Below are 9,360 nucleotides of genomic sequence, written 5' to 3'. Positions count from 1 at the left end.
CGACCGTGAGGGCGCTCCAAAGGCGAGCTCCTTAGGGCCGAGGCGGGGACGGGCGAGGGGCGCGGGGCCGACGCGGGGCCGCCATGCAAACGGCCACGGAGCTCGGGATCGGAGGTCGGGGGCCGGGAGCCGGCTCTTCCGAGAGCCGGGGTAGGGGGAGGCCGAGCGGCGGGCGCAGGACCCAGGTGGCCCGTCTAGCGCCTCGCGCCCTCAGCCGACCCTCGGGGTCCAGGGAGCCGGCCTGCTCTCCGAGTGCACACCTCTCACCTGGATGATGGCCGCCGCTCAGTTCGCTTCCCACCGCCGGACCGAGCCGACCCGCGTTTAGGCGCACCGGCTAATCCTGTTGTGCCTCGCGCCGATTGACAGCCTTCGGGGACCAATCAGAGGTGCATGTGGGCGGAACTCAGAAGACTCAAACGAGGAGCCCGCGCTAACGGTTGCTAGGGACGCAGTGGACGCCCTCTACGGCACTGCGGAGAGGCCAAAAGATGCGCAGCGCGTCCGTCAGCCCTTCTAGTGGACGCCGTTTCCTTAGGTCTTTTGGTGCCCGTGGCTGAGTGGCACGGAGTTCGCCCCTTGGCTGCCCTGGCCCAAAGATGGGGCACGAGGCAGCTCCTTCACGGGTCGGGGAGCGCAGCGGACCGTCTGTCAGGCCCGACTTCGCGACCTCAGAGCCTGCAGGCCTGAGAGGATACGGAAGCTGGGGAGGGGACGACAGCCCAGGGTCGGCCTGCCTTTCTGGCCGGCTCCCCCGCATCTGCCCACCTGCCCAGCGCCTTGCATTAACAAGAGGAGACACCTTCGCACGCGTTCCAAACGCCATGAGAAAGTTGTCCTCCTGGCACGCTCAGTCCATTCTACAGAAGCAGCCAACGACGCTCGGAGCCGCCGGGGGCCGGACTGCGCTGTGCAACCTCGAGAAGATGCGCTCGGCCCTCTCGCCCCAGACTGTGGTCCTTTTACGCCTCGGTGGTGCGGAAAGTGATATGAGAGGCCGGAGCGTGCCCCGGAATCTCCTCCACAAATTGTCCGGATGCCCTCTACGTTCGCCTGCAGCTGTGGCTCCCCTCCTTCTCTTCCCAACTCCTCGCCTCCTGGCTTCTCCGGCGCGGCCGGCTTCAGCTAACTGCCCGTGGGGAGGTGAGACTGGCGGCGCCGAGCCGAAGGAGGGTGCGGCGTCTCGCTGGAACTACAACTCCCATGAGGGGCCGGGGGCGGACTCGGCTACTCAGAGGAACTACAGTTCCCATGAGGCACCAGGGCTGCGCTGGCGCCTCGAGGCGCGAGCCGCAGCGCTGGGCTCCCATTGGCTAGATGGCATCTACGCAGGGAGCCCTGATTGGCTGAGGGCTCTGAGGCGACAGATTCCGGAAAGGGGTAGAGCAGCCAACATGGCGGCGGAACGCGGCTCGGGGCAGCAACAGTCGCAGGAGATGATGGAGGGTGAGTAGCCCAAGGAGGCAGGGGACAAGAGTGGGCTGGCATTGCCTTTTACCCAAGAGAAACTCGGTGTTTCGCCTCCCACCATGGCTTGGGCTCTGAGGCCGCCGCGGGGCCTTTGACAGCTGCCGGCGGGCTCCGGAGCCGGGAGGCTTCGGATCCAGAGAGCCCTGGCCCAGGGGCGGCAGCGCGGGGCAGGCCCGCGGGAAATCGGCGGCAAGAGCTCGAGACTCGTGGGGGCGACGGAAAGGACGGGATGTTTCACTGGTCAGAGCCTCGCGCCGAACCTCTGAGATTGACAGGCGGGGAGCGGTCCGTGTTTGTTAGTGGGGAAACTGAGGCTCGGGGCGCTGTGTGACCTACCCGAATCTGCCTCTTTGTTAGCGTGACAGGGATGGAGAAGGAGTCTCTCTCCCGAGCGAATGGATAGTGGGGAGGAGTGACAAGGAGCCTTCAGATGGAGTTTCAGAGGACAGCGTCAGTTCTCAAAGCTTTCGTAGTTCGGAAAAGACTAAACCCAGCTGCCTCCTTGCCCCTTCAGTTTGCAGGAAAACTGTGTTTTGACAAACTTGAAGAGTCAGCCCTCTGAGTGGGGTGGGTCGTTGGGCGGAGGCGCGATCACGAAGCACCAGTGCTAGGTTCCAGGGAAGCCGGCCTATGGGGTGGGGGAGGGGCGGCCCATCTGGGGGCGTTGAAGGCTGCGCAGCCCGGGTCAGCCCCCAGATGGGCCCTGGAGGTGAGGGAGGACATGGGGCAGGAAAGTCAGCGCAGCAAAGGGAGCCGCCCAGCCGGAGGCAAAGGGGTAGGAGAGGACTGGCCTGTTCCGGGCAGTGACCCAGGGTGACAGTCATGTGTGATGAAGGTGGGGATGGCAGCAGGAGGGCCAGGGTCTTAGACTTTGAGAAGTGACCCCCCCCATTCCCCGTTTTCCCACTCCCTCCTGCACCTGCACCCTCGTCACTTGTCCCTGCGTTTTGGTAAATGGTAGCTGCCTGCATCCGTTTTGCCCAAGGGAAAGCCCGATGTGTTTGTGTCTTCCACTCCCTCCAAAGTCCACTTCAAGGGTCTCTAGCGCTTGTGCTTTGATATCTCCAAATCCTCACCACCTCTGCACCAGAACCTGATTCAGACCTTCTTCTCAGGGCTGGTCAGTGCCCCTGCTCTCCAGGCGTCCCTTTTCCACACTGCTCAGCTGTGCCGTCTTCAGACCCCTCTACTGTCCCCAGGATCCATCACTCGGCCCCTCATCATCTCTCGCCGCCCCGCCCACTCTGGGCTCAGCTGGAGCAGGCTGCTCTCCTCGATCTGTACCAGGACTGCTTTCCCTGCTGCTTCTGCTGGGCCGTGAGCTCCGCTCACACCTCAGCTCCTTGGCAAGCCTTAGTTAAGTGCCTAAGGCACTTGACTGCTAACCAGAAGGCTGGCAGTTCAAACCCACCAGCCACTCCTCAGAAGGAAGGCTGGGCAATCTACTGCCTTAGTGATGCTGCCTCGGGAACCCAAGGAGGGGCAGCTATGAGTCAGGTCTAACTCAATGGCACATAACAGCAACAGTCCCAAACAGGACGTCCCCCGCCTCCTCCCCCAGCACAGGCTTACTGAGCTGGATGGAGACTGTTCGCTGTATGCTCCTTGAGGACAGAGGTGGCCCCAGCAGGTGTGCGCTGATTCTCTCCTCCCCCTCATGCTTTTGTACCTTTTCAGTTTAGTCTTGGTAGCAGCTAAGGAGCAGGCACTATGTTTGCTCCTTTTACAGAAGACAAGCCTGCCACTTGGGAAAGGAATTAACTTGCCAGAGCTGTGTCCTGACTAGGACCAAAGTGCAGACTCATGACCAGTCAGCAGCCTTCCAGGAGTGTTTTTTGAGTGAAGATCACATTGGGTTTTAGAACCAGGTCAGATTCTCTGGCTGCAGAGAAGAGACAGGACAGGCAAGGCCACGCCACAAGAGATGGCAGGAGGCAGGCCGGAAGCCCAGTGCAGGTGATGAGGCGCTGAGCCAGGCAGTGGCTGGAGTGGCTTTGGAAACAGATCTAATAAGGACCTGTTTTACATGGCCATCTTTTTCCCTTTGCTACTAGGCACAGTGGGGGATGCAAAGATGAAACAGAATGACCTGTCTCCAGGGAAGCATCCCTGTGCACATAAGCCACAGACAATCAGGAAGTGATTTTTTTCAGTGTAATTCTTGAGTCTGTTCTGACTGTCTCAGGTCTGCTGGACGGGCTTCCAAAAGAGCTTTTGAGGACAGCTATAAAAAGGGGAAGTTGCCTGACAATCTTGCCAGAGAGTGTTGGCCCACCTGCCTCAATAACTGCTTTACCCATTAGTTCAAAAGCATTTAGTGCCAGCCTTTGGGAGCTCTTGGTCAGCATCAGCCTCAGAGGCCATCATGCGGACTTCTTGGTCCCTTGACAGGACTCTCCCTTGTTGCCAGTGCTCTTGCTGCCCGAATTTGATTTCAGGCAATCTTGATGGGTCTCAGAATTGTCCTGTGACCTGGGCTGTCTTGCTTGGCTGGCTGACCACATGGATAGTGGAGCTGGCTGGAGGCTGTGGGGAGGGACCTCTAGGGCGAGCGTCCAAATCCAAGGTGGGGCACAGAAGCGTTGTCGTGTTACCATAGGTACTCACCTGTGTGTCCATGGAGGCCCAGTTGGGGCTGGGACATGGTCGTTAAAGGCACTCGTGCTCACGGACCTGAACCAGACAGATCTGCAGGAAGTCCCTTTGGCTTAGGACCAAGAGGGAGCCTGTCCTGTGTCCTCCAGCATTTCCGTGAGGTGGCATGACTTCTCACTGTGTGTGTGGCTTCAGTCGACAGGCGGGTTGAGTCCGAGGAGTCAGGTGACGAGGAAGGGAAGAAGCACAGCAGTGGCATCGTGGCTGACCTGAGCGCACAGAGCCTGAAGGACAGAGAGGAGCACAACAGGACAGAGGAGGACCCCGAAGGTACTGAGTGTGCCACAGCTGAGCTTGCATGGGGGCCAGGAAGGCCACTGTGCACCGGGGTGGAGAAGTGGACCTGGGGGGCCCTGAGCGTGCAAGGAGGTCCCTGCTCGCAGGGATGAAGGCAGAGTCAGTTCTCTTGATGCTGCCAGCCTTCCTCCATCTGCAGCCCACACCTCTGTCTGTCTGCTAGAATGTCACTTTACACTGAAGGGAATAGGGAGGCCAGGTGGCCCAGAAGGATGTCCATGACCTGGATTAGGCGGACAGGGCACATGCCCACAGGCTGCGCGTCAGAACCCTGTTTCACCTGCTTGGGAGAGGAAGCTTGTCAGCTGTGGTCATGGATCTTTCCCAGCAGCTTTGAGGGGTTCTGGGGTCTGCGTCTCACAGCCTCCCACTCCTGAGGATGAGTTCTTGAAGTGTTGGTTAGTCATGCATCACTCTCATAAGAATAAAAAGCGAGAGATTTATTTTGAAAACCTGAACTAAATTTTAAAATAACTCTGTGCTTTCTGTACTAGCAAAGAGGATGGGTAACTATGGCAACCTCACTGTAAGGCAAAAGGGGTTCGTCACGAAGTGCCTGCCACGTTTACTTCTCAGAGTCAACCTTTTGGGAGTGATGTGGGTGGCATGAGGCACGGGCAAGGGAGGGCAGGCCAAAGGTGCTCACGTCACTTGTCTACCGGTGTCTGCAGGTTCGTGCTATGGAAACATGGGCCAGTTGGTCACCTTACTGTCTGGTGTTTGTGTAGGATTCCAACATGCACTCTCTTCCCCTTGTTCGTTAGCCAGGACCCTCGCTGCTGTGGAGCCACTGGGGTTGGGCAGGGCTGTCCAGGTCCTGTCCCTCTACTCCAAGCAGATTCTGCATGAAGTCCTTAGGGAAACCAGGCTTTAGTTCCCTGTATCCATTTCTCTTTAGTTCAGTGAAGTTAGTCAGAACACGTCAGCTGTTCCCTCTTCCTTCGTTTCTCTGACTTACTCAGCGAGTCCAGTCAGTACCTGATATATTCAGAGAGGCCTTCAGAAGGGTGAGCCGCCATCTCACTGCGTCAAGGGGCCGCCCTGAGCTGGCTGAGTTACATGCAGGCCAAACCTTGTAAGTCACGCAACCCTGAGCTTGACCCAGATGAGCCTTGTTCACACGTGCTGGCCCAATGGGACCATTTGGAACACCCCTTTTACTCAGAGGTGTGCTGGTTTGGACAAGAAATCCCCCGACACCCACCTTTGTTATGGGGCCTCTTTCAGGACAGCTTCTAGGCCCCCAGCATTTCATCTGTGAAATCTTTGGAAGGATCTGGGTGTTTCTCTCAGTCTTGCTCCTGCCTTTCAATCTGCCTTGAAAGCTGGTGGGTGTCCTGTGAAATGAGGGCTGGCTGTAGTGAGGCCAGCGAGCTAGCGGGACCACCACCTCCTCTTCCTTGAGCTGGTCCTGTGTCATCCTCCTCTGTGAGGCCGACCCCTGGGTGAAGCGTGTGGGTGTGCCCACTGCAGAAGCCAGTGCAGTCCTGCTCCAGGGAAACCCCCCAGCGGTCAGCCCAGGCAAAGCACAGGTGGCGACAACCATGGGCAGGTGGGGAAGGCAGTGGCCATCCCAGGCACGTCACCGGAATCCTGGGTGGGGAGGCACCACAAGACCAGTGGCTGCTTCAGCAGAACATCACAAGGAAAGGACTGAGGAGAAGTGCCATCCAGGCCCGGTCTAGGCTCCTATTTAGACCTGGGGGTGGGGGGTGAGGGTTAATTTATAGGACATTTGGGGAGATGGGGGCTTGATTGCATGTTTGGTGCCATGAGGGAATTGCTGTTAGTTTTAAAGTGTGTGAGCAAAATCCTGTGGTTTGGGTTTTTGGGAGGTGGTTGGTTGGTTGGTTAGTCCTTTTAGAGACAGAAGCTCATGTAGATTCTGACAAAAGAAAAGGCAGAGGGGGCACTGCTAATGTAAGGCTGCTAACGCCCTGCAGCCTGGCAGCTCTCACAGCTCCTGCTAGCCAGGCACCTGGGAGGACCATGGCCAACGCGAGGGGCCAGACAGTCCTCAAAGCCCAGTGGTTCTCACAGACTCCTGCTGGCCAGGCGCCTGGGAGGACCACAGTCAACAAGATGGGCCGATCAATCCTCACAGGCCAGCTGTTCTCATAGCTCCTCCAGGCCCCAGGTGTCTAGAAGGACCATGGCCAATGCCATAGGCTCAACGGTTCTCGTAGCCTACTGGTTCTCACAGCCCTGACAGGCCCTAAGTGCCAGGAGGGCATGGCCCGGCTGTGCTGCCTGTTAGTCTGCAACTTGTAGAGAGAGATGTTGTGAGGCTGGACCACTTTCCACAGTGGTCAGAGGCACACGTGGAGCACCCACTAGGTCCAGCGTGGTCTGTGCTTACCTGGCCATAAACGGGGAGGGAAAGCTGTGTGAGAGGTGGATGCTGTCCAATGAGCAGCAGTATGAATCCTGCGTGCCACCCTCACCCCCCATCCACCAGCAGCTCTCCTGTTCCCTTTCCTTCTGGGACATCAGAGGAACATGTGGAAGAGGGAGATTTCTGCCAGACGGTGCCTCCCTGTTGTCATACCACGTGCCCTGTAGCCTCAGCCAATCATCCGCACCCCCTCTGCCTTCTCCCTGCATCTGCTCTGGTAGCCACATGCCTCCTCGTGGTCCGCTGTCCAGGCCTCGGCCAGGCATGCTCTGTACCTGCTGCCACTGAGTCCCTCTCTTTGTTGTTTCAGGAGAACAGGAGGTGCCTGTGGACATGGAGACCATCAACCTTGACGGAGAAGCCGAGGTAATGCTGCCTGCGCAAGCCTGTGACCATCAGGTCCCCGTTGGTGACATTAGCAGACTAGCGAGTGATTTTCTGAACCAGGTCATCTCTGTCCCCTTGGGTGGCCAGCTTCCTCCAGGTTCTGTTCCTGGTGTTGGAACCCATTTCTTTTCTTTCTTTCTTTTTTTTTTTTTTTTGGTGTGTGTGTGTGATTTGAGATTGCTGTAGGCTTATACGCTAAAAAGAAGTCTTACTTCGTGCATAAGATCTGTTGCACGCCTTTTTTTTTTTTTTTAATTGTGATTTGGGTGAAAGTTGACAGAGCAAATTCATTTTCCGTACAGCAGTTCAGACACATTTTGTTTCATGATGTTGACTGCAATTCCCCACAGTGTAACAGCTTTCCTCCCACTCCCTTCCTGTAGTTACCTCTTCCCTGTGTCCTTCTGTCCTATGCACTCCTGCCCGCCCCCAGCTGTCTCCCTGTGCAAATACTGCCCTTCTCATCTCCCACTGGAGCCCATTTCTGTTTGACCACCGAGAACCATGTGGCCAGTGAAGCATCCTGTGTGCCTTCGTCTCAGACTCCATGGGCCAGAGGATATTGTTGTACATGGCGCCCCCCACCCCCCAGCAGGCCCGCTTGGCAGCTCCCTCTGTGCTGAGCTGGGCCTTCTGCGTTTCAGGACGTGGATCTGAATCATTATAGAATTGGGAAAATTGAAGGATTCGAGGTGCTGAAGAAAGTGAAGGTGAGACAGGTTTTTCACATGAGGTGACCATCACACTCGTGAGTCTGTCACACTTACATGCACAAGCCCATGACAGGGACCCCACATCCACATGTAGCAATCAGGGAGCAGAGGGCATCCCTGGAGCTGAGCTCAGGCCCTTGGTGACGTGAACCAGCTGGCACTGGTAGGCCTCATCTGGGGCCTCCCTTAGAATAAGCGCATGCATTAGCTGAAGGAGCTTTTCAGAGAAGGTCATTTCCTCTTGTGTGCGGGGGGTCTTCCTTGTGCCCAAGGCAGCAAACATTCCCAACCACAGACTGACCCTCCCTCCCCAGGGGTCTGCAAGTGCAGAGCTCCCCTGAGGCCCAACACTGGTGGGGCCGGGCCAGTTCTGTTCATGGGCCTCTTCCTGAAAGTCACAGGGCAAGCCATGTGCCCCGGGGGGGTTTGCTTGTCCCTGCCCTGCGGTGACCCCTCACACAGCCCTGTGCCCCGGGGGGTTTGCTTGTCCCTGCCCTGCAGTGACCCCTCTCACAGCCTGTCTGCTGGTCCCTAGACTCTCTGTCTCAGGCAAAACTTGATCAAATGCATCGAGAACCTGGACGCATTGCAGAGCCTTCGCGAGCTGGATCTGTACGACAACCAGATCAAGAAGATAGAGAACCTGCAGGCGCTGACTGAGCTGGAGTGAGTCAAAGCCCTAAGAGGCCTCTGTGCTGGTGGCCCACCCGCCCCAGGCCCAGCCCAGCCACGTACATCGGCCATCCACCGCGCACTCAAGTCCGGCTGGTCTCGATTCCAAGACCATGTAGAACGGGCTAGGGAAAGACCCTCCAAAACTTAGCCAAAATCCTTCTGTTTGCCTTTTGTGTGTGTGTGTGTGTGTGTGTAAAGGGAGCAATGATATTTCTAACTGAAGGAGTGGGCTCCCAGGTACAACTTCTCTCTACTTTGTCTTGTTTTGGTTTGGCTTGTTTGCTTGGTTTTGGTTTTAAATTGGCACTGGGTGCCATCTGGGTGCTAAGCCAGGCCCCGTACTCTGCTGCAAACACGTTGACAGGTCTCTTCTGCCCTCAGCAGTAGGCTGGGAGCCAGGGTAGTGGGAGGTTCCCTCCAGGTCTGCCCCAGGCAGGGCATATCCAACAAGGGGAAGACCTGACAAGTCAAGTGCTGGGGTGCCAGTTAACAAAGTGTGCTTCCTCCCAGGGTTCTAGATATTTCCTTCAACCTGCTGAGAAGCATTGAAGGGCTTGACAGGCTGATACACCTGAGAAAACTCTTCCTGGTCAACAATAAAATCAGCAAGATCGAAAATGTGAGCAACCTGCATCAGCTGCAGATGCTGGAGCTGGGGTCCAACCGCATCCGGGTAGGTGCTGGCGTGCCCGGCGGCCTGCATCACCTAGTAACAGGCCAGCAGTGAGGAGGGATGGGGTCCAACCGCATCCGGGTAGGTGCTGGCGT

General features: G+C 57.3%; 1 protein-coding gene across 1 annotated transcript in view; it reads left to right on the top strand.

Moving 5' to 3' along the window:
* The first annotated feature begins 1,394 nt into the window (after nt 1-1,394).
* The window catches only part of PPP1R7 (protein phosphatase 1 regulatory subunit 7), a 53,443-nt gene continuing 45,477 nt past the window's right edge, over nt 1,395-9,360 (top strand). The window contains exons 1-6 of the mRNA XM_007941445.2: nt 1,395-1,446; nt 4,261-4,395; nt 7,128-7,183; nt 7,849-7,914; nt 8,453-8,583; nt 9,103-9,265. Of these exons, the coding sequence (XP_007939636.1) occupies nt 1,395-1,446; nt 4,261-4,395; nt 7,128-7,183; nt 7,849-7,914; nt 8,453-8,583; nt 9,103-9,265 (603 nt within the window). The remainder of the gene's footprint in view (nt 1,447-4,260; nt 4,396-7,127; nt 7,184-7,848; nt 7,915-8,452; nt 8,584-9,102; nt 9,266-9,360) is intronic.

Source organism: Orycteropus afer, unplaced genomic scaffold, assembly GCF_000298275.1.
Source record: "Orycteropus afer afer isolate SDZICR_OR568_19922 unplaced genomic scaffold, OryAfe1.0 scaffold00006, whole genome shotgun sequence".
Taxonomy (NCBI): domain Eukaryota; kingdom Metazoa; phylum Chordata; class Mammalia; order Tubulidentata; family Orycteropodidae; genus Orycteropus; species Orycteropus afer.
The sequence above is the reverse complement of the archived record's forward strand: the minus strand, read 5'-3'. Positions and strand labels throughout refer to the sequence as shown.